This window comes from Aspergillus novofumigatus (assembly GCF_002847465.1).
Source record: "Aspergillus novofumigatus IBT 16806 chromosome Unknown P174scaffold_1, whole genome shotgun sequence".
NCBI lineage: Eukaryota > Fungi > Ascomycota > Eurotiomycetes > Eurotiales > Aspergillaceae > Aspergillus > Aspergillus novofumigatus.
The window spans coordinates 4,272,374-4,297,030 of NW_020194274.1; the positions used below are offsets into that span (position 1 = coordinate 4,272,374).

The following is a 24,657-nucleotide window of genomic DNA, read 5'->3' on the forward strand; positions in this document are numbered from 1 at the left end:
CTCTAGCCTGTCAAAGCAGAGACTAAAGCCGGTCTGTCTTAGGCAGGCTCTTAGCCAGATACCTTAGACCAGCTATTCACGTACCCCAGACTGACCCATGGATCAAGCTCCTCTCCAGGCGACCATCTGAACGACTCGCACGGCTGATCTGGCCGCGACCACATCGGTGTTAAAACGGAAAAGCTTTTTGATTTTATACTCTCATATCCCTAGCCTAGCGTCCTTCTTCTCGATCTCTTCCATCCCCGCTGAAGTATAAAGACTGAACCCGCGGCTACCTCTACTACCCCTTATTCTCTTGTCACCGCTCCTCACTCACACAACTCACCATGGCTTCCTCCGGGGTTGGGTCATATTCGAACCCCTTGAAGAAATTCAAGTGTGTTTTTCGGCGCGGAAGCGTATTGTCCTCTGACCCCAATCGCTAACAGATCGATAGGCTGGTATTTTTAGGAGAGCAGAGCGGTACGCACAACCTTCCGGGAGCGATCACACGGGGTTAAGACACGATAAGGGTGGCTTCTGACATATTTTGCAGTGGGGAAGACGTCTCTGATTACCAGATTTATGTATGATTCGTTCGACAACACATACCAGGCGACTATCGGAATCGACTTTCTGTCCAAGGTAGATTTCACCACGCTCACTGACATTTTGCGTCGGGGTTCACGAATACTTTTACGGTTGCCCATCACCGAATATGCGGGTTAGCTAACCTGTCCTCGCGCATTAGACGATGTATCTGGAGGATAGAACAGTCCGACTCCAGCTCTGGGATACGGCCGGTCAAGAGCGATTCCGATCTCTGATTCCTTCCTACATTCGAGACTCGAGCGTCGCAGTTGTCGTCTATGATATCTCAAACGCCAAGTCATTCCAAAATACCCGGAAGTGGATTGATGACGTTCGTGGTGAGCGGGGCAACGATGTGATCATCGTGCTAGTAGGCAACAAGACCGATTTGAATGATAAGCGGGAAGTGACTACAGCTCAAGGCGAAGAGGAGGCAAAGAAGAACGGACTGATGTTCATCGAGACTAGCGCCAAGGTTGGCCACAATGTGAAGCAACTTTTCAGGAGGATAGCCCAAGCCCTTCCCGGAATGGAGGGTGAAGCAAACAGAGAATCGCAAAGTGCGTTGATTTTCCGCAACTGTTGGCTTGCTGCTTCTGAGACTGACTCCTCTTCGTACAGTGATCGACGTCAACATCAACCCCAGAGAGACGACAAGCAACGATGGATGCGCGTGCTAGTTTTATATCAACCTTTTGATTACCTGTCTATAATTGCTACTCGCTCCTTTGATGATTTGATCTCAATGACGATAATTGAGATTGTCCATAATATTTTACCATTCTTAACATGTACATTGCCTTCTCCATTCCATGTTTCAGGTTGAACAGCGTTTTTAGATTGAAGTCTTTTCAATTTTGCGCCTCTCCAGTGTGTTGGTCTCAAAGTGGTCATCGCCGGGTTGCTACAAGGCAGAGAATGGTGTTCTACATGCACATCATATGAGCGTATCATTGCCCCATGGACTCATCGTCAAGGATTTCTGTTGCGTCGGCATTATTGGAAGATTATCCACCCCTTTTGTGTGTGCCGATGTGCATTGACCTCGTCAATTGACAAAAGGAGGCTGATATTTCCAAGCCTCATACATTCAAGTACAATTGAATCCAGTCTCTGGCCATCTAGTCGGGCAGGCAGAAACATTCGCTCTCAGATGCACTACAGCCGTCCTACTCAATACCACAAAATAGCTCTAAATGTGACTTGGTGTTTACCCTTTTTGTGGCAGATGCCAAGCCATAGAGGTTGCCTGATGTTTCTTACTGAACTACAGAGTAGTCTACCGCTGAAAATGACCATAGATGCATCCGGAGTTGAGATTGGAAATAATGTAACACACTGGTTGCAAGAAAATGGAAGAGTTAATTCTATCTACCACATCGTAATGTCGAGAAAGACTTAGGATTATGAGAATAAGATAATAATGTCGTTGTCATCATTGCCATTCAATCAGGGCTCACTATTATTCGCATTACGGTCTTCTTGAGTAGTCTTAGCCTCTGGTAAACGAATACGAAAAGGTAGCGATCAGCGGGCGGATCGCCCGGAAAACCAAGCCCGCCCCTGTGCAACAGCCGCTTAGGTTGGGCATTCCAACAACCCAGCACCAGCCTCGTCTGCCATCTTTCATTCTCTTCATCCGATCCCGACTTGTCGTTCTACCATCATCTTCTTCTGTCATTCCATTCCCTTTCCTCTTTCTGCCGTCCTTGAGCCACGAGCGGTTTCCCTCACCGACCTCATCGGCGGCATCCATCATGGGGTTTTCAACCCGTTTCCTCCGCGTGCCGCGGCCAGAGGTACGTCAATTTTCATCGCATGACCTCAAAACGAAGGAACTGCAACACTCTTGCATTCGTCTTTTGACTGATCTGTCAAGTGTGCAAATGCTAATTAACAATGACTCCAATAGACATTTCTTTATGTGATGAGCCTGGAGACAGGCGCTTCTTTAATCACACTTTCCCTGCTGCTGAACAAGATCAGCGGTCTCTATGGCCTGCTCGCCTTATTGACCGGCTACCATCTGTCGCCAGTCCAGCTCTCTATGTACCTCTATTCGCTTATTGCGCTCGGTCTTACAGCATATCTTTTCCCGCATATTCGGAAGCAGTCGCCCCTGCAGTGCCTCGCCCTCGCTTGGCTCTACCTCTTCGACACAGTCATCAATGCCGCATACACAGCTGCGTTCGGTGTGACATGGTTCCTCGTTATCTCACAGCACTACGATAACGGGACCGCAAAGGGACCGGGCAGCGACACAATCTCCCAAACCGCCGGCTTCACCAACCCCAAATACGGCTCCTCGTCCACCAATGGAAACTCCGCACGAAGCCCGGACGGCCTCACCAACGCCGTCACCCAGCCCGAGAGTTTCCAAAGCATTATGTTCATCTGCTTGCTATGGATTATCCGCATTTACTTCGTGTTCGTCATGCTCGCCTTTGCCCGCCAGACATTACGTCTCTACATCGCAATCCCCCGCCACACACAGCTTCCCACGCACAGCCGCAATACCTCCGTTGCTAGCGTTGCTAGTGTTGCTGATATCGACCGGGAGCCGTTCTCGCCATATAGTCCTGATGGTCAAGGCTGGCAGGGCAAGCTTGGCCGCCTTATGATTGGCCTTGGTCGCAGTTACTGGCTGGGCGAAGACGAGGACGGTGCCTGGTTGGACAGCATGGGTCGCAAGTTTCGTGCTCGCGGTCAGGAGCTTCCTGGTCCTTTGGAACGAGAAAGAAGGCGCCGGTCGGGCACCGGGCCTCCACAGCCCTCGCAAGCCACAGTTCAGGCCGCCGCACTGCAGCAACCGATCCCGGAGAATCTGAAGATGCATGACTGGACTGACGGCCGGTGATTCGCTTCGGTTACCAGCATATATCGCTGCCTAGCAGCCGGCACACTTTGTTCACATAGTGACACGTGATGTCATCTGGTCCTGCCACCCCACGTCCTGCCTAATTGCTAGGGGTCGTGGCCGGCCCTCGTTGCGCTCTTGTCCTTGTATAGAATCAGTCCGACAAGGCTCGCCACTGTTGATAATCCCTTGTTACCCTTGGCTCAAAGTCGTTGTGACGTTATTTGTTCCTGTTACTTATTTTATATGCCGAAATGATCTACATAACATGGTTGGGTGGGGACTTGGGCTCTAGGGTGACTGCTTGATGATTCATGTCTTTTCCCCTTCGCTTTTGATGATGTCTTCAATGGAAGAGGCGTTCGGGTCAGGTTTTCTCGGATATGGCATGCGGATGTAATTGGTGCTGACACGTGGAATCAGAAAGTAGAGGGGATCATGGATCTACTCTGGTGGACGCCTGTTCCCTCGGCTGTGGATGGCTCGGGAGTATAGGCCCTGTATATTTCATAACGATATGGGTTTAGCATTTAATATGGGCGTCTTGAGAAATTCATCATCATCAATTGAGACAGTTTCCGTCTTCAAACTTATTGCATATAACTTCGCAGCAGCTGACCAAGCAGCCAATCTGTTTTGAAAGTGATGGCATCCATGAGAGAGGTCATCCAGTCACTACCTTAGTAGTTGATTCCTGATTTATTGATATGACACCAAGCTCTCGCCCGAGAGACTGGCCTGAGGCACCTTGGTAGCGGCGAACTGTGCAGAATAAGCAAGGCGCGACAGTTAATCATCCATAAGAATCTCAGCGTTTCAGTCTGTTACTTAAGAGAATTCCACTATTAGACATTCATTTTACTCTAGTCTAAACTAGATATATGACAACGACGGACAGTAGCTCTGCTTCAAAAATAACAGAATCCCGATACTTGTTGACTGTCCTTCTCGTCAGATCATTAGCTCGGTGACCGATTCAAACACCGTCGCCAAGACGTCAAAACGTGAGGAAGAAAAACTGACGTGCTCGAGCTGACAGTCACGGGACCCCGCACTTCCACCGAAACGGCAAGTTTGCTCCTGGGCCGGATGAGTGTTTGCATCGATGTCGTGATCGTAGCCCAATCAGAAGGCTGATGATCCAACCCCCGATGGCGGAGAGGACGGTGTACTCAGTGCCTTTTTTCCCGTTGTCTGCTTTTTTTTTGGGAGATAATTGTGAAGAAGTAGGAGAGTTTTTACTTAAATCTCATTTGAGTGCCTTTCTTTCCTTCCGCATATTCTGTTTGTTCTTCTGTCAAGGTTGCATTGAGTGGGAGTCGCCCTATGCGGTGATATCTACATTTCTGCACATATAGTTCATCCCACCTTCTGCGCAGTGAAGAGCGCAGTGCACATCTACCAGATATGGCATCCATTTCATCTGCTGCGGAAGCAGGTTAGTTCTTCTTTTCCAATGCATGCTGATTGTCATGTTCCAAATGGAACGTTCTCCCTACGATCAATAGCTAATTATTCAAAAAAGCTGCACGAGTTGCCTACCTTGTCAGCGACACTATCCTCTCTGTTCAGCCATCTTTGCAGACAGATTCTCTGTTCTCAAAGCCCCTCAAGGCTCTGAAGGCGAGCAATGCTCGTAGCATCCTCCCTAGATCTGCACCCGAGGTGAGTGAACTCGCAACATGCCTAGTCATGGAGATTTTGCAGAATTATGATTGACACTGTGGACAGGTGGTAGCGGTACGCTCTAATGAAGACCCTCTACTTTCTGCCTTCCATCCACTGCAGGCAGGCGACGCAGTTTCCGTCGTCACCGGCTCTTCTGTCCTGCTCTCGTCCGTTCCTCACCTATACCGCTTAGCGAACTCTCCCATTGTCATCCATGTCGCCCTGGAGCCCTCCCCATTCCCAGATTACTCCGTCATCAGCTCGATACGCCAGTGTGGCTTCACCTTCTTGCATTCCGAGACAATCCATGAGGCACAGGATATTGCCATTACCGCCCATGCTCTAGCACACAGATCCGGAAAGGGTGTCATTCATTTCTTTGATCCTGCCAACTCCGCAAACGAGGATGCCATTGAAGCGGAAAATGTGGACGTTATTAGGTCTCTGCTCAACCTGGGCAGAAGCACTGCGTCCCAGTCTGGAGCACAGACACTATATGCCGACTCCGGTCGTGTAGCCACCGTGTCTGAGGAAGTTGCGGAGAGCTCCGCTGCGCAAGGTGGCATTGCTTCCACCCTCGCGCCGCCAGCCCAGACTCCTTCAAGCGTCAGTGTTGATAACTCATCCGTCGGATCGTCACGGAGAGATAGCAGCACGGACAGCCATGCCACCAGCTCTGCCGCCACAACCGTTGATGCTGCCGCTTCCGTCCGTCCAGTCAGCGCTGCCGACATCTTCGAGTGGACCGCCCAGATCTGGAGGATTCTGTCCCAGAGCACTGGACGCACCTACCGCGCGATTGAATACACTGGACCCTCGGATGCCAAGTCGGCCGTCTTCATCTTTGGCTCTACCGGAGTATTCGTTGATGTTCTCGCAAAGGCGGAAGCCAACAGTGAGCTAGAGAACATCGGACTCATCACTGCTCGTCTTTACCGTCCCTGGATCGGAGGCCAGATTGTGAATTCCATTCCGAGCTCTGTCGAGAAGATTGCCGTTCTCGAGCAGGTTCGCAAGACTACCAAGTGGGGTCCCTCATTCATGGATCTATTGTCCAGCTTGACCCCTCTGCTGGCAGACCGACCCCTCAAATTGTTGGGTACAGACTTGGATATGTCGAGCCTTCTACTGCAGTTCAGGCACTGCGCGGTATCGTCCATAACTTGAACTCTTCCTCCCCTATTCAGAACCTCGAGATCGGCAGCGCCAAGGTTCCCGCCGCTGAGCCCTCCTTGGAGCAGCCTCACGTTGAGAACGCCTACCTGAAGATCCTGAACCAACTATTTGCTGAGCGTCTTCACATTGCCAATCAGTTGGGCTCTCAGGATGCCGGCGTTTCTTTCACTATCGCCGCGAGCCCTGAATATGGATTCGGTTCGCTGATCGCCAGGAAGGAGCGCCGTCAGCGCTTCGTCCGCGAGGTCGAAGAAGCTTCAAAGTCCGCTGACTTCATCTCCGATTCCTCCAAATCCTCGTTGTCTAATTGGGCGCTGAATGTCAAGGACGCTTCAAAGGCGAACAAGCTGGCTTCTGAAGTGATTGACACTCTCTCCAAGGACGAGTCTCAGCTAGCCAAAAAGCTCCTTGAGTCGAGGAAGCTCTTTTTTGAAGAGTCCCAATGGCTCATCGGTTCCGACGCGTGGGCTTACGATCTCGGCAACTCTGGTGTACACCATGTTCTCGCCTCCGGAGAGAATGTCAACATGCTTATTATTGACTCCCAACCTTACTCGGAGCGTGCTGCCGCCGATCCGACTCGCAGGAAGAAGGATATCGGATTGTACGCCATGAACTTTGGCAATGCTTACGTCGCCTCTGTTGCCGTTTATGGCTCCTACACGCAGGTTCTCCAGGCAATGGCCGAGGCCGAGCAATTCAAGGGTCCTTCGGTCGTTGTCGCCTATCTGCCCTACAACCAGGAAAACGACTCCGCTCTCACTGTTCTTCAAGAAACGAAAAAGGCCATTGACCTTGGGTACTGGCCTTTGTACCGCTGGAACCCCGAGAATGAGGCGAAAGGCGAACCCAAGTTCGCTCTCGACTCCGACCGTCTCAGACGGGAGCTCGAGGAGTTCCTTCGCAGAGACAACCAACTCACCCAGCTCATGAACCGGAAGCCCAAGTTCTCTGCTGTTCTCTCCGAATCATACGGCACTGAAGTCCGCGCCCTACAGAAGCGTAAGGCCAAGGATTCGTATGAGCAGCTGCTTGAGGGTCTTTTTGGAGCGCCTTTGACAGTCCTCTTTGCTTCTGATGGCGGCAACGCTCAAACCCTCGCCAAGCGTCTCGGAAACCGGGGTCGTGCTAGAGGACTGAAGACCATGGTCATGGCCATGGATGATTACCCGGCTGAGGATCTTGCGACCGAGGAGAATGTGGTTTTCATTACCAGTACTGCTGGCCAGGGTGAATTCCCTCAGAACGGTCGCAGCCTCTGGGAAGTCATCAAGAACTCTGGTGATTTGGATCTCTCCACTATCAACTACTCTGTCTTTGGTCTTGGTGACAGCCACTACTGGCCTCGCAAGGAGGATAAAATCTACTACAACAAGCCTGCCAAGGATCTCGACGCGCGTATCGCTTTCCTCGGAGGCCGCAAGCTCACTGATATTGGTCTCGGTGATGACCAGGACCCAGACGCTTACCAAACCGGCTACTCTGAGTGGGAGCCTCGTCTTTGGCAAGCTCTCGGTGTCGACAAAGTTGAAGGTCTTCCAGAGGAGCCCGCGCCCCTGACCAACGAAGACATCAAGATCCAGTCTAACTACTTGCGCGGTACCATTGCTGAGGGCTTGTTGGATGAGACCACTGGTGCCATTTCCGCTAGTGACCAACAGTTGACCAAGTTCCACGGCACCTACATGCAAGACGATCGTGATGTCCGTGATGAGCGCAAGGCTCAGGGTCTTGAGCCAGCCTACAGTTTCATGATCCGTTGCCGGCTTCCTGGTGGTGTTGCTACTCCTTTGCAATGGATTCAGATGGACGACATCAGCAGCGCATACGGCAACGAGACCATGAAGCTCACCACAAGACAAACCTTCCAGTTCCACGGTGTCATCAAGCGCAACCTTCGTTCCGCCATGCGTGCTATCAACAAGGCCCTCATGACAACCATTGCTGCTTGCGGTGATGTCAACCGTAACGTCATGTGCAGTTCTCTGCCCGAGCTCTCCTACTTTCACCGCGAAACCCACGCAGTCGCTAAGAAGATTAGCGACCACCTGCTTCCTTCCACCACCGCCTATCACGAGATTTGGCTGAAGGATGATGACGACAACAAGGTCCAAGTGGCAGGAGATGCCGTTCAGGACCACGAGCCCTTGTACGGTCCCACATACCTTCCTCGAAAGTTCAAGATCACCATCGCCATCCCTCCTCACAACGATACTGATGTCTATGCGCACGATATTGGTCTGATCGCCATCAAGGGTGCTGACGGACACCTTGAGGGCTTCAATATCCTCGCCGGTGGTGGTATGGGTGCAACTCACAACAACAAGAAGACTTACCCTCAGACCGGTCGTATGTTTGGTTACGTACCAGCTGATCAGGCTCACATTGTCTGTGAGAAGATCATGCTCGTTCAGCGGGACTTCGGTGACCGCAAGAACCGTAAGCACGCTCGTCTCAAGTACACCATTGACGACATGGGTGTTGAGACCTTCAAGGGCAAGGTGGAGGCTCTCCTTCCCGATGGGTTGCGTTTTGCCGAGCCCCGCCCGTTCAAGTTCGCTTCCAATGTCGACACCTTTGGCTGGCAGAAGGATGAGACTGGCTTGAACCACTTCACCTTTTTCATCGAGAACGGTCGTATCGAGGACACAGCTGAGTTCACCATGCGTTCGGGCTTACGTGAATTGGCCAAGCTCGACAAGGGAGAGTTCCGTCTTACAGGTAACCAGCATCTGATCCTCTCCAACATCAAGGATGAGGACTTGCCTGCTGTCAAGGAAATCATGGCCAAGCACAAGCTCGACAACACCTCCTTCAGCGGTCTGCGTCTGTCTTCCTCTGCCTGTGTCGCGTTCCCCACGTGTGGCCTGGCCATGGCGGAGTCTGAGCGCTACCTTCCTGTGCTGATCTCTAAGCTGGAGTCGACCCTTGAAGAAGTTGGCTTGGCCCGTGACAGCATTGTTATGCGTATGACCGGTTGCCCGAACGGTTGCGCCAGGCCCTGGCTCGCCGAGGTCGCCTTTGTCGGCAAGGCCTACGGTGCCTACAACATGTACCTGGGCGGTGGTTACCACGGACAGCGTCTTAACAAGCTGTACCGCCAGTCTATCAAGGAGGATGAGATCCTTGAGATCATGAAGGTTCTGCTCAAGCGGTACGCACTTGAGCGCAACACCGACGGTGAGACTCCGGAGCGCTTCGGAGACTGGTGTATCCGGGCTGGCGTCATCAAGAAGACCACGGATGGCACCAACTTCCACGAAGGGGTATGTTGACCTATCACTCACTATTCTTAAGGCTTCTGAGCAGTTACTAACCTCATCTAAAGGTTGCTGAAGAGGATGAAGAGGACGAAGAGTGAATGATGATGAAAAGTTACGCTTAATCTCCTTGTTGGATAACAGGACGCGTACTGTTTTGATTTTACCTTTGATGATAAATGTCCCGCTCCGAGATATGCTCGTCATGCCTCCAGATAAACCTGTCATTGTCCTTTGCATTGCATTTTAGATCAAAATACATCTTTAATTGCGTCGCTTGGCGTAAAGAACTAATGAATCAGGAGTCCCTTTCGTAACTGGCCTTCAAAGGTCATATCTATTGTCTCTCTTGGATAGGTGAGGCCAACGCTTCATACAGTAGGCGGTGTACAACCAAAAATTAATTTCTGCCGCTTATCCTGCAGTCACTTTTGCAAGCTTCTCCAAATGTAGAAAGCTGCAGATCAGGAATTCGAGCCATCCGAGAAGCCGTTCAAACATTCTTTTCTCCTCTAGTCTGGTTGAACTTCTGGACACATCGTCCTTTATTTCCGCAGTGACCGGGGCGCCCAGGCATCAATCCCTTTGAAAATTTGACCCGCCAAATTTACCCCTCATGGACGACTCAGATCCCGTCATCGCATCCTACGATGTGTACCTTACAGACTCCGAGATCTCCAGATTCGTTCTCCAGTACTTAGACCGATCCGCCGAACATCCCTACGACGAGGGCCACGAACAGAAACCGACTGCGTTCCGATTGAAGCCGAACACCGGTCTCGTGGAGGTTGATGTGCCGATCCAGACACGAGTGAACTACGATGTCAGTAAGGGACAGCGATATGGCGATGCCATGAGAAGGTCCCGCAGCGCCCGGGATGGAGGCTCCCACGGCTTGGCTGGCGGGTTCAGCTCGGGGGCTGCTGCGGGCGGCGGGAAGGTGAAGATGGAGGGGAACGTGGATGTGGAAATGGGCGGGATGGATAGCAAGGAGGGGTCTGATATTATGCGGGTGCAGACGCTTGGAGGGCGGATTAAGGGTCCTGAGGATGGGGACCCGGTGTACATGCTTGCGGCGTTCCGTGGACGTGGGTGGTCCCCCTTTGCTTATTCCTGTGTCTTGCAATGAAGAGGAATTGCTGACGTGGTATTTGCAGAGAATTTGCACCTGTCTCCTGTTTCTGCTGTCGTGCAGTTGCACCCTCAGCTTCATCATATAGATGCCTTGGATGAGATCCCTGCGAAGGGGAGGGGTAAGGCCCGGAAAGAGGGCGAGGAGGAGCAGACTGAGGCTCGCGCGATTGACGTGAAGATCAAGGCGGCTGAGGATGCGGAAGCGGTCATGGTTGCGGGCAACCTGGAACTGCTTAAGAAGATGCAAGATGAGAAGTGGACTACGTATGAATGGGTGGATGCAGAGGTTGGTCTTTCGACTGTTGTATACCGGGAGAATCCCAGATGTGCTAACTTATTCTCAACCAGACCGAGGAAGCATGGCAGACGTACGAGAGCTACATGATCCAGCAGGACCTGGAGAATGTTCCGCAGCTTGAGGCGGCCATTGATAGCGAAGACTATCTGGACAGGATGAGCGCACCACGTATCGACCCAGCTCGACCAGAGATGACGGGATGGGCGATGAAGCAGAACCGGAAGAGGCAAAAGGAACATGCTGGCTCTGTCGGAGTCAATGCGCAAGGGTGAGCGTCGATATTGCACTTGAAGGGATGAATTAATGTACGATTGCCACGATGTATAAATATTCCATTTGTAGAACCTGGCCATTATGGATCATAGAGTGGCTACCGCTATTCTACGTCCTAATCTTCTAATTCGGATAACTCGACCATTCAACAAGTGGTATTTCGAGCTCACTAAGGCTAGACACCTAGTACCTACCTGCGGTATTAATCGCCAGGCGTATGACACTCCTCAATCACTTCCTTTCTCATGCACTTTCGCTGAGGATAACTACATGAAAAAAACAGGAAATATTCAATTGCTCCCGTCGCAACCACAAACGAGCCGACATTATTCGTAAGAGATCAAAAGAACCCTAACGAAACAATAACCATTGTGGCTTCCTATAGATCATCTTTTTATCGATGCTCCCCTTGATAGGCTCCATAGTATCTTTGCCACCTTAATCCGCCCAATCACGAAGCTCTAAAAAATTACCACCCAAGTAGCAGCTCACGTGCCTTATCGCCCATCGCTCCAACTGATTAGGAATAGCCGGTATTTTTCTTCTCTCCGGGCTCCCGTGTTCCTGGAGGCGGCCGACAGTTTGTTCTGCTTCTTTGCAGATTTTCATCCTCCTTCCCTCATCCCATAATTAATTCAATTCCTCTTCCTGTCGTTCTTCCATTTTATCCGAGAAGAGCTGCCGGACGGCTTGTCAGTTCGGATTGTCCCAGTCCGCCTGGCAGAGTCGCTTTTCTCCCATCTGGTCTGATTTTTTCGTTTCTCAGGCCGCCTTCTCCGTCTCCAATGAATCCGCGCTTTACTTGCCATTAATCCTATACTCTATTCCGATTCCCTTCTATCTTTTGATTTACTGCCTTATAATTCATTCTTTATCTGTCTGTCTGTTCGTTTAGCGGTGTTCGTGCATCATGTTGTCCCGAGTCGCTCGCCAGAAAAATGCCATCGGCCTATTGCGACAGTCGAACGGACGCCGTCTACTGCCTTCAGTGGCAGCGCTGCGATCCCATGCCAACTCCAGCAAACCGGCATTGCTGGCAAGTCCATCCGTGACCACTCCACAAGAACAATCTCGTCGACCTTCGTTTCAGTCCAATCGGACTCTTGCCACTGCCGCCGATCAGTCTGCCGTCGACCAAGGATCCTATGCATCGTTCGACGACTCACTTTATGCGCCAGAGAACTTCTATGACCCATCACAGCAGTGGTCTCAGCTGTTCCCTTCGCTGCCTGCTAAAGAACTCGATCCTTCGTCCCTGATCATCGTGGGCGAGTCATTACAAACGAAACCCAAAGTATTGCGGAAGGTGAGAGGGATCGGCGGCGATGAGGATGAAATGCTGGCCAATTTGGATGTGTCTCTCAAGGTTGGACGCTTTGATCGGGCTGCTACGCTCATTAATCGATTGGGACAACATTACCCTGTCGGTTCATCGGAGTACCTGGCTATTCACAATCGCTATTTGGAAAAGATGGTATCACACATGATTGTTACAAGGCAGCATAATATGGTACTGCCGATGCAGAGGTGGTTTGAGCTTGATATGCCAAACGGGGGCGTGAAACCGGACGCAACAACATATGCAATTATGATACGGATGGCACTTCGCATGCTTCATGGCTCGAAGCGAGACAGAGCAGTGCGAAGATATTGGCAATTCGCCAAGAAGGATAATATCGAGGAGGAAGTGCTGGCAGTCCCTGTTCTCTCGGAATTGGAGCTCGGAGAACTCTCAGAGGTTCGTACTTTACATCTACTTACGGTGCTTCCCTTCAGTTTTAGTTACTGATTCTTCGGGTTACTTTAGATCTGCTCATCTGACCTTCAACGCGTTGCCATCGGCAGTATTGGATCTGAACCCACACCCGCTGTCGCCGTCAGCTCGCAGATGGATAACTTGGCGGAAGTTAGACCGGTTGAGCAAAAGGGTCTCGGGCTTTCCTCCCTCAAACAATCTCTCTCCCTCTTTCTGAGCGAATCTAGTTCCTCGGCGCCCACCGACCCCGAACAGAAGCAGGCTTTTGATGAACTCAAACAGCGTCAACTGGAAGCTGACTCGATACGGTCTGCTATGGATCGTTGGCGTCAGGAGTTTGATAACAGACAGAAATTGGGCCTTGATGCCACCGCTGGTGGGAAGAAATTAGGGTCCATTATGACCGAGTGGCACTCTAGCCTCGTTGCTAGGATCAAGGAGGAACTTGAGCTTGTTGCTGAAGCGGAGGCAAATCCCATTCGCACTCTTGAGCAGAAAGAGCGCTGCGAATATGGCGTGTACTTGCGATGTCTGGATACAGACACTTTGGCAGCGCTCACCATTCTGGCTGTCATGTCTACTTTCAGCCGCGGTGGGATGGAAAAGGGTTTGAAGGTTTCTGCAGTTGTTTCGACGATTGGTAAAGATCTTCAGGATGAATTGATAGCGGAGGCTGCCCTCAAAAATGAAGCAGGCGCAGACTCTCGGCGACTCAAGGCACTGAAGGAACTCCTCGCGGGGCGCAAGAAGAAGGACGGTCGTGCCAAATGGCATGCGCTCGTTCAGAAGATGCAGCAAGAGGATGCGACGATCATGTGGTCGCCACGAGTGACTGCAAAGATCGGCGCGGTATTGATGAGTCTGCTATTCGAGGTCGGTAAGGCACCGGTGACTATGGAAGACCCCGAAACCAAGAAGAAAACGGTCACGATGCAACCCGCCTTCCAGCATGCTTATCAGATCACCTGGGGAAGGCGTACGGGCTACCTCCACCTTCATCCAGCAATCGTCCAGATTATCGCCAAAGAACCGACTGCCGATCTTCTCGGTCGGCATTTGCCCATGGTCTGCAAGCCCCGACCCTGGAAGGGCATGAAGCAGGGGGTTTCTTGTTGTATCAATCCGATATTGTGCGGACGACACCCGGTGAAAGTCTCCAACCCACGTACATCAAGACTGCCTTGGTAAACAACGGCCTTGAGGACATTCGCCGGGGTTTGGATAATCTTGGCAGCACAGGGTGGACCATCAATCGCGACGTCCTCAATGTTATGCTCGAAGCATGGAATTCTGGAGAGGCGGTCGCAAACCTTGCTCCTCTAGAACCCGACCTACCACTTCCGCCCAAGCCAGCTCCCGAAGCGGGGTATCACGCTGAAAAGGAATGGGATACTCTGGTACGCGAAGTTGAAAACAGGAGATCTGGATTGCACTCGATGCGGTGTTTCCAGAATTTTCAAATGGAACTCGCTCGTGCGTACAGGAATGTCACCTTCTACCTTCCGCATAACATGGACTTCCGCGGTCGTGCTTACCCACTTCCCCCGTATCTTAATCAAATGGGTGCAGACAACTCCAGAGGTCTTCTGCTGTTTAGCGAGGCGAAGCCATTGGGAGCCAGTGGTTTGAGGTGGTTAAAGATTCAGATCGCGAATCTTTCGGGTTTTGACAAGGCTAGCATGTCTGAGCGTGAACAATTTACCATGGATCACTTGGACGATGTGCTTGACTCGGCGGACAAGGGTCTTCACGGCAGACGCTGGTGGCTCAAGGCGGAAGATCCCTGGCAATGTTTAGCTGCCTGTTGTGAATTAAGAAATGCCCTTCGCCATCCGGATCCGACCCAGTACCCGTCCCGCTTGCCTATCCACCAGGATGGTTCGTGCAATGGATTGCAGCATTATGCGGCACTTGGAGGTGATAGCGTCGGTGCCCAGCAGGTCAATCTCGAACCATCCGATCGCCCGTCCGACGTCTACACCGGTGTTGCCGAGTTCGTCAAACAAGAAGTTGCGCGGGAGGCGGCCCAGGGTCACCCTATCGCTAAGATCCTTGACGGAAGAATTACAAGAAAGATTGTAAAGCAGACAGTCATGACCAATGTGTACGGCGTCACTTTCATGGGAGCCATGAGGCAGGTCCGCAAGCAACTTATCGACCATTACCCCGACCTGTCCTACGACGATAAAAAGAATGGTTCTTTGTACATTGCCCGCAAAATCTTCGAAGCTTTGGGTACGATGTTCAATGGGGCGCATGAAATCCAGCACTGGCTTGGAGACTGCGCGAGTCGCATCACAACGTCACTGTCCCCCGAGCAGATTGAGCAAATTGCGAAGGAGGCTTTGACGCCTTCGTCTTCAGGTGGATCCGCAGCGAAGCTCAAGGATCCGTCTGAGAGATTTAGGTCTACAGTTATCTGGACCACGCCTCTTGGACTGCCTGTGGTCCAGCCGTACCGCGTGCGAAAGGCTCGGCGTATCACCACAACTCTTCAGGATCTCAGTATCGTCGATACTAATTCGGAAGACGTGGTTTCGAAGCGGAAACAGTTACAGGCTTTTCCGCCAAATTTCATCCACTCTCTTGATGCCACTCACATGATCATGTCTGCAAACGCCTGCAACCAAGCCGGCTTGACCTTTTCTGCGGTCCACGATTCGTTCTGGACGCACGCGTGTGATGTCGACTCCATGAACCAGATCCTTCGGGAAGCCTTTGTTCGTATGCACTCGGACGATATCATCAGGAGACTCGCTTCTGAGTTTCAGGTTCGGTATGGGCAGAACCTGTTCCTTGCGAAGGTTGACGCGAGCACGAAGATCGGACGTGCGATTCGTGCCTTCCGAAAAGGCGAGAAGAAGAAATCGGGAAAAATCCAGGAGCTTCTGGACGAGTACAGGAGGCAGCAGCTCTTGAAGTCGGATGACCCAGAGTTGCAAGCGCAGGGTCGCGCCATGGTCACGGCTGGTAGCGTCTTCGAACAGCTTGGTGGAACCGATAAAGATCTGGCGATTGCGAGCTCGCTCGGTGAATCAGCCGTGGGACATATTCCGGAGGATTTGGCCGCAGCGGAGCGGAAGACGCCGGGACTAGGGATCGACACGTCGGATCCTGCGATCGAGAGTTTGTTTTCGGACTTTCAGGACCTGGAACCGAGGGCCGGCGAGGCTGACAAAGCCACCGGGGCCGAGCTGGAGGATGAAGTGTTGGCAGAAGACGGTGCAGGGAAGAAGAAGAAAAAGGCGGCGCGGCAGCATGTGTGGCTCTGGCTACCCCTGCGGTTCCGCGACGTTCCCGCCAAGGGTGCCTGGGATCTAACTCGGATTCGAGACAGCCAGTATTTCTTTTCATAGACGTCTGTGTTGGTGACTTGCCAGGAGTTTTACGCATTGGGCTGGCGTTTGGGTGGCGTTTGCTTTCATGAAACTAAAAGCAAGACAAGCAAAAAGAGCAATGGGGAGGGCAGATCTCTTTGCGCTTATTGACGGCGTTTGCTCATTCTGTTCCCCTGCATATGCTGAGAGCTGATTATCATTCGATTGTGATATCCCGATGTACATTTATTTGTGGCGTGCACCTCTCCCCCTTTTCATCTTATTCATTGTATATTATCTCATGGATGCCCGCATTATGATGGGGAAAATGTACAGTATAACATGACCTGGAAAGCTATTGCTTGTATATATCAATATGCATTTGTCATCGTTATCCTCTCTTCCCTCTTCTGAAAGCACACTAAAGACAGAAGGTGACAATGGTATATACGTACTGTCTCAATATGGAAATGGCTGTGATGGGATGTCGTGTCCCAGACTTGGCCGGACCGGGGTCATTTAGGCAGAATACGAACGCCACCAGGGAGGATTTTGAGTTCGGCCTGGGGTATCGGTATACCCAGGGCAAAAGAGCAAAAAGTCCATGACTCGATGGTTAGGTTATGCAGGATATTGTTTACTTCCGCGTATCGCCAGATTTAGCGAAGGAGACACCAGAGCTGAGTACGCATGAGGTAACAGTGTGGCTGCAGGCTTCGGCATTTTGAGAACGCTTCAACAATTACCCTCATCGAAAAGGCACACAGGTATGCAGTAGGGACTACGGTAGTTTGATTTGATCAGAAATGATCCTGGATTGGATGGATTCCGTATCCTGCTATCCTGCACGGAAGACTCTGGCCAATTAAGGACTGTGCAGTGGCGACGTGCAGTCCGGCATTTGTACAAGTAGTGCGTCGGGGGTATGCATACCTAGTCCATCATGGTTGTCGTCCAGGGTCTGGCTCGGACTAATGGGAAGGACCCCGGAGTCAATGAGAAAACAAAAACAAAAACAAAATGAAATGAAACTAGAATAAATGCGACAGTGGCAACTACGAAAGGTCTCAACTCCTTCTCATCATGAGGACAGATCGTCCTCTTTGCTTTGGTTGTCCATTTGATTTGTGCATCAGAACAGGGGAGAGAATATCTATGGATGTCTCCTGACCTGGGGTGCTTACACCCTACAGCAGAAACTCCACGGGTAATGCATGCAGTCTGCAACGGGGAGAAGAGGATTGGCTGGAACGCATTTCAGGCACCTGGAGAATTTGTAAGTACCTACCTATAGGGAGGTATGGAGTAAGGCAAGGTACAGAGGTTAGAGATGGTCGATGCGTCGTTCTGACATCGTTGGGCTTCGCTACTGTTTTTGTTTGACATCTAGGGCTAAGTTTGGGGAATGGAGACCATCCGTCATAGTATCAATTATCTAGTCTACGTACTTTATGCTTTTCTGTGATCATCGTCGATTAAGTTTCTCCTTCTTCTAAGCGAAGTTTGGAGTAGGAGCTTGTGATTTTTGTGAATTTGAGGTCTCGTATCATCGTGTTTGCCAGCGATCAGTGGTGTAGATATTAGTATGCTCAGAATCATACCCCTGGTAAGGGTGAGATATTATTCCTTCGACGGCTTCTACTCATCGGTCCAGTAAATAACCATGCCACCCCCGGTACCATCTCTTTATTTTGAATAAATCTCTGAATACTGGTGCTGGTACTGGTACTGCAGTGATTGTTCTGACGATCCGGAGACCCGTCCGAAGGGAACATGACCATGGAAAAGACTGAGCAGGCCGATGACTACAGAGTACCTTACTCCGTCTCCGAAGTAGGCTAAGTAGTACTAAGTACCCTCACTCTCGGTTTCCCCGCCTTTTTTCCCTTCTGGCCGGTGTGGAATTTTTACCCTGGAATTAATGTCGATACTAAGGGTCCCTACACAGCTGCATCAAATCCACTCCTCATCGAGTCTAAGAACTTGTCTTTTCCCACATGAAACTCTCCTCATCATCCTTCACTTCAGAATTCCCCTCGCTGACTGGCTAATAATAAGGCCAGTAAGTACTACGTACCTAACCAAGATTGCACGTTCGTCTTTCCCCACTGCCGACCAGCACGAGCTGTGGCCCGTTCCAGTTCTAGTTCTCCTCGCTAAAACTCGACCCAGGCAAAGGCATTTATTATTTCCCTTGGTTGATGGTGGTTCCATACTCGATTCGTCTACATCCCCGGAACTTCCCAGCCTGGGGCTCCCTCTAGTCTTAGTCTATGGTAGTCTGTCTCTCCCCTCCCCCATTCATTCAATTATTATAATTATAATTATTATTATTATTATTATTATTATTATTCAAATTTCAGCCTTTCTTCCCTTCCTTTCACTTCTTACTCTTTCTTGCTCGTTTTTCTCCATCTTTGCTTTTTGCCCTCATGGTTCTTAGTGCCTTTCTTCTTCCTCCAGGAAGCGCTATAGAGCTGATCCTTCCTTTGCCTGTCTGACTGGCACTGGACTAACTGGGATCTCGTTGGTTAGCTGCTTTCTGTGTCTTGATTCGTTTCTTCTCCGTCCGTTAAATTAATTATTATCTACTATTTCTCCTCCGAGCCGACTCTCCTCTCTCACTGCCTTAGCTATTATTCTTCTATTCTCACATCACGGACTGGTGGTCTTTCGGCATTGAACTCTTGACTTTGCTGATTCGGTACCTTCTTCCCCTCTTCATCTCACCCCGCGCGATTGTTTTGCAACGGTCAGCGCTGCTGCTCAGTTTATCAAGTGGTAATCCTGCCGATCCGATTGCTCTCAACACGCTATTTTCGTTTTCCGACATCGACTTCTGGGGCCGTTCGGGCCCTTGAATTTCTCCACATCTCCAGGTTTTTGCTGCGGTCCTCTCTCCGTCTCTATGTCTACAGAGAGGCCGGCTACTCTGCTTCACCCGTGAGGATGTCAACCACCTCACTTCAGCATTTTCCTCATTCCTATTCTCCTTTTTCTTCCAGTCTTTCTTCGAATCGAATGGCGCAATCACAAACTTCCGGGCTCGACACCCTGGCAGAGGGTTCGCAGTATGCGCTCGAGCAGCTGCAAATGTCGCGAGAAGCTGCAGGCGGCGGCGAGGCTACAGACTCTATGGGCAAGCCTAAGGATCAGTATCAAATCGATAATGGCAATCACCACAACAATCATTCCCTCCCCAGCTTCAAGAATCCTTCACAACGAGATCCCCTCGTCGAGGCTCGTTCGACAATCAGGAAAAACTCGGCCTCGGCACCTGTTCGACGGAGAATCAGTCGCGCTTGTGACCAATGCAATCAGCTACGCACCAAATGCGACGGGCAGAACCCGTGCGCTCATTGTATCGGTAGAGTTCCCAACAGCTACCCAAAACTTGTACTGCAGATCGCGCGCCATACTGACAGTAATGAGTAGAGTTCGGGTTGACCTGCGAATACGCGCGAGAACGGAAGAAGCGTGGAAAGGCTTCAAAGAAGGACCTCGCCGCGGCGGCCGCGGCGTCCACAACTCCTGGACAGCCGGATGGCAACTCAGGCAAGGAAGATGCAGCAATGGTTGGAGGACACACTTCTCCGGATAGGCGACCGGCGCTCAATGGAAGATATGACTCGGCATTTGACGCGCCTCGGAATCTGAATGGCTCGGCACAGCACTCTGAGACATCAGGCATGGTCGGTATGCAGAATTCTCAACATCTGCCACCCCATTCTCAGCCGTCCATGGGCGGTGGCCTGGAAGGCTTACCTCTGAATGGTTACAACGGGTTGAACGACTCGAGCCGACCCTCGATGCCTGTACCAGAACTCCAATCACTGCATATGCTACATAACTCGCATACGAACCCTCGCTCCCCGTCCTCCATCCTGCCCCATCACAGATACAACGGCGGGTACAATGACAGTGCATATTCGCTCATGAATCCACAAGAGCCGAACTCGACCTCGATCAGCCACTTCCGCCTCGGTAGTTCTACAGAAAATCCACCAAATTCGTTCCTCGGGCTCTCTCCGCCAGCTCAGTCGCCCGGCTGGTTACCTCTTCCTTCTCCATCTCCTGCGAATTTTCCTTCGTTCAGCATGGCCTCGTTTTCTACGACATTGAGATACCCCGTTTTGCATCCTGTCTTGCCTCACATTGCGTCTATTATTCCCCAGTCACTCGCCTGCGATCTCCTTGACGTCTACTTCACTAGCTCTTCCTCGTCTCACCTATCCCCCCAGTCGCCGTATGTGGTTGGGTACATTTTCCGAAAGCAATCCTTCCTTCATCCGACAAAACCGAGAGTCTGCACACCTGGCCTCCTGGCCAGTATGCTCTGGGTTGCAGCTCAGACAAGCGACGCCCCGTTCCTCACATCGCCTCCATCAGCGCGAGGCAGAGTCTGCCAGAAGCTACTCGAATTGACTATCGGTTTACTCAGGCCGCTGATCCACGGCCCTGCGCCCGGGGAAACGTCGCCCAACTATGCTGCAAACATGGTCATCAACGGTGTCGCTCTAGGTGGCTTCGGTGTCTCGATGGATCAGCTGGGTGCTCAAAGTAGCGCGACCGGAGCCGTGGACGACGTGGCCACCTACGTCCATTTGGCGACAGTCATCTCTGCAAGCGAATACAAGGCAGCCAGTATGCGTTGGTGGACAGCGGCGTGGTCTCTCGCGCGGGAGTTGAAGCTTGGCCGCGAGTTGCCACCAAACACTCCTCACCAACGGCCCGATGCTGAGCGAGACGGGGACCCAGACGCCGATCTTTCAAAGCGGCATCCTCCGCCTCTCATCACGTCCATGGGCCACGGCCCTGGAAGCACCGTCATCAACATTACCGAAGAGGAACGAGAAGAACGCCGACGTCTTTGGTGGATACTTTACGCGACGGACCGTCATTTGGCGCTTTGTTACAACCGTCCTCTGACCTTGCTAGACAAGGAATGCGAGGGACTCTTGCAACCGATGAATGATGACCTGTGGCAGGCCGGCGAATTCGCCACTTATCGCCAGGCAGGGCCTCCAGTCGAGTGTACAGGCCATAGCATGTTTGGGTACTTCCTCCCGTTGATGACGATACTCGGAGAGATTGTCGACCTGCAGCAGGCGAGGAATCATCCACGGTTTGGTCTTGCCTTTCGGAACAGTGCCGAGTGCGAGGCGCAGGTCCTCGAGATTGCGCGCCAACTAGATGTGTATGCACAGAGCCTCAAGGAATTCGAGACGCGATACACTAGCAGTCTCGCTCTGGGCGCGGCAGAGACTGAGGCTGCTATGGAAGGGTCTCATCTGAACCATGTGAGTCCTTCGGGCCGGTCGAGCAGCACAGTTGAATCACGCGTGAACGAGTCAATCGTGCACACCAAGATGGTGGTCGCCTATGGAACACATATCATGCATGTTCTTCATATTCTCTTGGCAGGTAAATGGGATCCGATCAATCTGCTTGATGACAACGATCTCTGGATTTCTTCCGAATCATTTGTTGCAGCAATGGGCCATGCGGTCGGCGCCGCGGAGGCCGCTGCAGAAATTCTGGAGTATGACCCGGATCTCAGCTTCATGCCGTTCTTCTTCGGAATCTATCTTTTGCAGGGCAGCTTCTTGCTGCTGTTGACTGCCGACAAATTACAAGGTGACGCAAGTCCAAGTGTGGTCCGGGCGTGTGAGACTATAGTTCGGGCGCATGAAGCTTGCGTCGTGACGCTCAATACCGAATATCAGGTAGGCTTCGGCAGTGGAATTTCTTCTGGATTGGACCTCGAATACTAATGCCATTCTGCTATAGAGAACCTTCCGCAAAGTCATGCGCTCGGCTCTCGCGCAGGTTCGCGGGCGCCTACCCGAGGACTTTGGCGAACAGCAGCAACGTAGACGGGAAGTGCTCGCTCTCTACCGCTGGACCGGTGACGGCAGTGGTCTTGCGCTCTGAGATTGAGCTCGTGTTTCGGCGCTCGTTCTTCTTCTTTTGGCGTTCTCGAAAGTCTATATATTCAGCAGTCAAACGTGACGACGTGATGCGATACCATGGGAATCATCATCGGGGACATGGCCCACGGGCCTGGGTTTGGGAGTTCAAACGGAAGCGACTGGACCTGGTGGAATATCTCCTTATCCAACATAATCTCCATATCTCTTGGATGTTTACCTTTTTTTTTTTTTACAATTTCCTCCGTATCTTTCTCCATTTCTGTCCGTCTGTCTTCATCGCCAGGTATCTCTTGGATCCGCCTCTCTCTTCAATCGAACGATCCGGCAGTTGGCTGTGGTGATTCGCAGAGAACGGGCATGAGCACCTTGAGTTTATGGACTGTCGATGAAATACAACGGTTATTACCCTGATTAGTACCCACACATCTTATTGTTGCTTTCAATCTTTAGTCGAGGGATACCAATACCTGTACACTTAGGATTTTGAGTTGTTTCATACCCTGTACACACGAATACGCAGAGCCATATCTATTGTTCAACGCAGCGGATTTTGGAAACCAAGTTCAAATCAGAATGTAACCCCTGGTGTTATGACGACCATCTTATATCTTTGGATAACAAGCATAGAAGCTCGTAACGGTAATATCAAACCATGGCCATTTTGTCTTCGATTACTGCACTCCAGTTGCGGCCTCAGGCCGTTATGACGCCACTGGTTGTTATCGATAAGCACTGTCTCCTGTGCTCCGCTAAGCTTTGTTCTTCCACCTTTTCGCTAAGATTAAGCATCCTCAACCAGCACGTCCGGAAATGGAGTATCTGATATAAATATCATCATGGCAAGCCTCAGCAGAACCTTACGACCCTTCGCTCCTCGCCAAGTCCGCTGGGGCTCGCCTTTGTCACCCCTTATACCCAGACGATTCCTCGGCATCCCACCTCAATTTCTCCTAGACGAATATATCCCACGCTATCAACTTATTTCTTCCGTGGACGCAGCAAAGAAACGGTCCCTCGCCTACGCTCATCTCCAGAACTGCAATCTGTGCCCTCGCCGTTGTGGCGTGAATCGATACGAAGAGACGGGGGTGTGCTTGATCGGCGCGGAAACAGCCAAGGTCAATGTCATTGCGCCGCACCGAGGTGAAGAGCCATGTATACAGGGATACCATGGAAGCGGGTCTGTCTTTTTTTCTGGGTGCAATCTGCGCTGTGTCTTTTGTCAGAACCATGTACGTTCTCGGGAGGACTGAAACAGACACCGTTGAGGCTGTCGCTGACATTACACGAACTAGGATATTGCGCACCAGCGGAACGGCTTCGACTTGACCCCTGAAGAACTGGCGGAGTGGTACATTAAACTCCAACAGGTGGGAAATGTGCATAATATCAACCTCGTCACGCCAGAACACGTGGTACCCCAGGTGGCTCTATCGATCCTGGCGGCCCGTGACATGGGCCTGAAGATTCCCATCATCTACAATACGTCTTCATTTGACTCGCTTGAGTCTCTCCAGTTGATGGACGGATTGGTGGACATATACCTGCCTGATTTCAAGGTATGGAAGAGCAGCACGTCTAAGCGGCTGCTCAAGGCAGATGACTACGCTGAAACCGCCAAGGAGAGCATCAAGCAGATGCACAGGCAGGTCGGCGACCTGTCCTTTACTTCCGACGGCATCGCGAAGAAAGGGGTACTACTACGGCATCTGGTCATGCCGGGGAAAGAAGACGAGGGCCGTGAGATCATGCGCTGGCTCGCGGAGAACGTCTCTAAGGATCTTTATGTGCATATCATGGAACAGTACCACCCTGACGCACATGTTGGCAAGAAGAAGCGGACCACAAAGGATGCAAGTCAGGAAGACAAGACTGAGGTCCGCTATGCCGACATCAACCGGGCTGTTCGCGATGAAGAACTGGGTTCGGTCAAGGATGCTGCAGTAGCGGCTGGCTTATGGCGATTCTGTGAGGTCAATGAACACGGGGGTTTCATCTATGAGACGATCTTTCTTTCGTCGTCTGACGCTTTGACTGTGCGCTGACTTGCAGGACGCGTAAATCGAGGGTGTTACTGTTGCAGTGTATTGCCTGCCAGTTCGCGGGAACTCCGACCCATGTCCGGCTTTATCCTTGTGTTGGCCCGTTGGGCACCATTTAGCCGGTATTATCCTGGAGGGGCGACAGTCACACGGAGATCTTCAGGCTAATAAGCCATTTTAGGTTGTTTTATACCCTTGGGGCTTTAATCTTGGAGGAATGCCGATTTCACTTTTGTATGTGTAGATGTATATTAGACCGTGGTCACTTTGCTTATATTAGCGACCGGTCGTGTCGATTAGCCTAGACTGGATTTTCAAAGCAGTTATATACATATCGATCCTCGGTATTGAATGATACATGTGCATCACT

The 24,657-nt window shown here is 51.3% G+C and overlaps 7 protein-coding genes across 7 annotated transcripts; all 7 read left to right on the forward strand.

Annotated features, from left to right (window-relative positions):
* Positions 1-329: 329 nt before the first annotated feature.
* On the forward strand, positions 330-1,253 carry P174DRAFT_456855 (Rab family GTPase YPT6; the record flags this gene model as incomplete). Its single annotated transcript, XM_024829478.1, has 5 exons — positions 330-379; positions 440-465; positions 539-627; positions 734-1,133; positions 1,195-1,253. 5 exons carry the CDS (start codon positions 330-332, stop codon positions 1,251-1,253), a joined length of 624 nt encoding a protein of 207 aa, XP_024687978.1.
* Positions 1,254-2,300: 1,047 nt separating this feature from the next.
* On the forward strand, positions 2,301-3,739 carry P174DRAFT_437833 (inositol phosphorylceramide synthase regulatory subunit KEI1). Its single transcript, XM_024826397.1, has one exon. The coding sequence runs from the start codon at positions 2,501-2,503 to the stop codon at positions 3,428-3,430; it is 930 nt and encodes a 309-aa protein (XP_024687979.1). The 5' UTR covers positions 2,301-2,500; the 3' UTR covers positions 3,431-3,739.
* A 1,098-nt stretch (positions 3,740-4,837) lies between these two features.
* Positions 4,838-9,635, forward strand: P174DRAFT_427586 (sulfite reductase (NADPH) subunit beta; the record flags this gene model as incomplete). Its single annotated transcript, XM_024825446.1, has 5 exons — positions 4,838-4,868; positions 4,956-5,095; positions 5,162-6,106; positions 6,157-9,540; positions 9,603-9,635. The coding sequence occupies 5 exons, from the start codon at positions 4,838-4,840 to the stop codon at positions 9,633-9,635; spliced, it is 4,533 nt and encodes a 1,510-aa protein (XP_024687980.1).
* Positions 9,636-9,984: 349 nt separating this feature from the next.
* P174DRAFT_500889 (uncharacterized protein) lies at positions 9,985-11,381 on the forward strand. Its single transcript, XM_024830998.1, has 3 exons — positions 9,985-10,622; positions 10,692-10,954; positions 11,017-11,381. The coding sequence occupies exons 1-3, from the start codon at positions 10,151-10,153 to the stop codon at positions 11,236-11,238; spliced, it is 957 nt and encodes a 318-aa protein (XP_024687981.1). The 5' UTR covers positions 9,985-10,150; the 3' UTR covers positions 11,239-11,381.
* A 438-nt stretch (positions 11,382-11,819) lies between these two features.
* P174DRAFT_437836 (DNA-directed RNA polymerase) lies at positions 11,820-16,705 on the forward strand. Its single transcript, XM_024826398.1, has 4 exons — positions 11,820-12,977; positions 13,047-14,043; positions 14,094-16,301; positions 16,329-16,705. The coding sequence occupies exons 1-4, from the start codon at positions 12,150-12,152 to the stop codon at positions 16,349-16,351; spliced, it is 4,056 nt and encodes a 1,351-aa protein (XP_024687982.1). The 5' UTR covers positions 11,820-12,149; the 3' UTR covers positions 16,352-16,705.
* Positions 16,706-18,919: 2,214 nt separating this feature from the next.
* xlnR (putative C6 transcription factor) lies at positions 18,920-22,214 on the forward strand. Its single transcript, XM_024830625.1, has 2 exons — positions 18,920-19,679; positions 19,748-22,214. The coding sequence occupies exons 1-2, from the start codon at positions 19,262-19,264 to the stop codon at positions 22,084-22,086; spliced, it is 2,757 nt and encodes a 918-aa protein (XP_024687983.1). The 5' UTR covers positions 18,920-19,261; the 3' UTR covers positions 22,087-22,214.
* An 816-nt stretch (positions 22,215-23,030) lies between these two features.
* P174DRAFT_383144 (putative pyruvate formate lyase activating enzyme) lies at positions 23,031-24,473 on the forward strand. The gene is made up of 2 exons (XM_024823148.1): positions 23,031-23,477; positions 23,541-24,473. Exons 1-2 carry the CDS (start codon positions 23,082-23,084, stop codon positions 24,288-24,290), a joined length of 1,146 nt encoding a protein of 381 aa, XP_024687984.1. The 5' UTR covers positions 23,031-23,081; the 3' UTR covers positions 24,291-24,473.
* Positions 24,474-24,657: the final 184 nt, after the last annotated feature.

What these genes read in the sequence shown, in the direction of transcription:
- P174DRAFT_437833 (XM_024826397.1), top strand. Translation starts at nt 2,501, where the DNA reads ATGAGCCTGGAGACAGGCGCTTCTTTAATCACACTTTCCCTGCTGCTG.
- P174DRAFT_500889 (XM_024830998.1), top strand. Translation starts at nt 10,151, where the DNA reads ATGGACGACTCAGATCCCGTCATCGCATCCTACGATGTGTACCTTACA. An exon ending in GCTTGCGGCGTTCCGTGGAC is followed by an intron (nt 10,623 to 10,691) that starts GTGGGTGGTCCC and finishes TGGTATTTGCAG; the next exon opens with AGAATTTGCACCTGTCTCCT. An exon ending in ATGAATGGGTGGATGCAGAG is followed by an intron (nt 10,955 to 11,016) that starts GTTGGTCTTTCG and finishes ATTCTCAACCAG; the next exon opens with ACCGAGGAAGCATGGCAGAC.
- P174DRAFT_437836 (XM_024826398.1), top strand. Translation starts at nt 12,150, where the DNA reads ATGTTGTCCCGAGTCGCTCGCCAGAAAAATGCCATCGGCCTATTGCGA. An exon ending in ACCGACTGCCGATCTTCTCG is followed by an intron (nt 14,044 to 14,093) that starts GTCGGCATTTGC and finishes AAGGGCATGAAG; the next exon opens with CAGGGGGTTTCTTGTTGTAT. An exon ending in CCGCGACGTTCCCGCCAAGG is followed by an intron (nt 16,302 to 16,328) that starts GTGCCTGGGATC and finishes CTCGGATTCGAG; the next exon opens with ACAGCCAGTATTTCTTTTCA.
- xlnR (XM_024830625.1), top strand. Translation starts at nt 19,262, where the DNA reads ATGTCAACCACCTCACTTCAGCATTTTCCTCATTCCTATTCTCCTTTT. An exon ending in CCCGTGCGCTCATTGTATCG is followed by an intron (nt 19,680 to 19,747) that starts GTAGAGTTCCCA and finishes AGTAATGAGTAG; the next exon opens with AGTTCGGGTTGACCTGCGAA.
- P174DRAFT_383144 (XM_024823148.1), top strand. Translation starts at nt 23,082, where the DNA reads ATGGCAAGCCTCAGCAGAACCTTACGACCCTTCGCTCCTCGCCAAGTC. An exon ending in GTGTCTTTTGTCAGAACCAT is followed by an intron (nt 23,478 to 23,540) that starts GTACGTTCTCGG and finishes TACACGAACTAG; the next exon opens with GATATTGCGCACCAGCGGAA.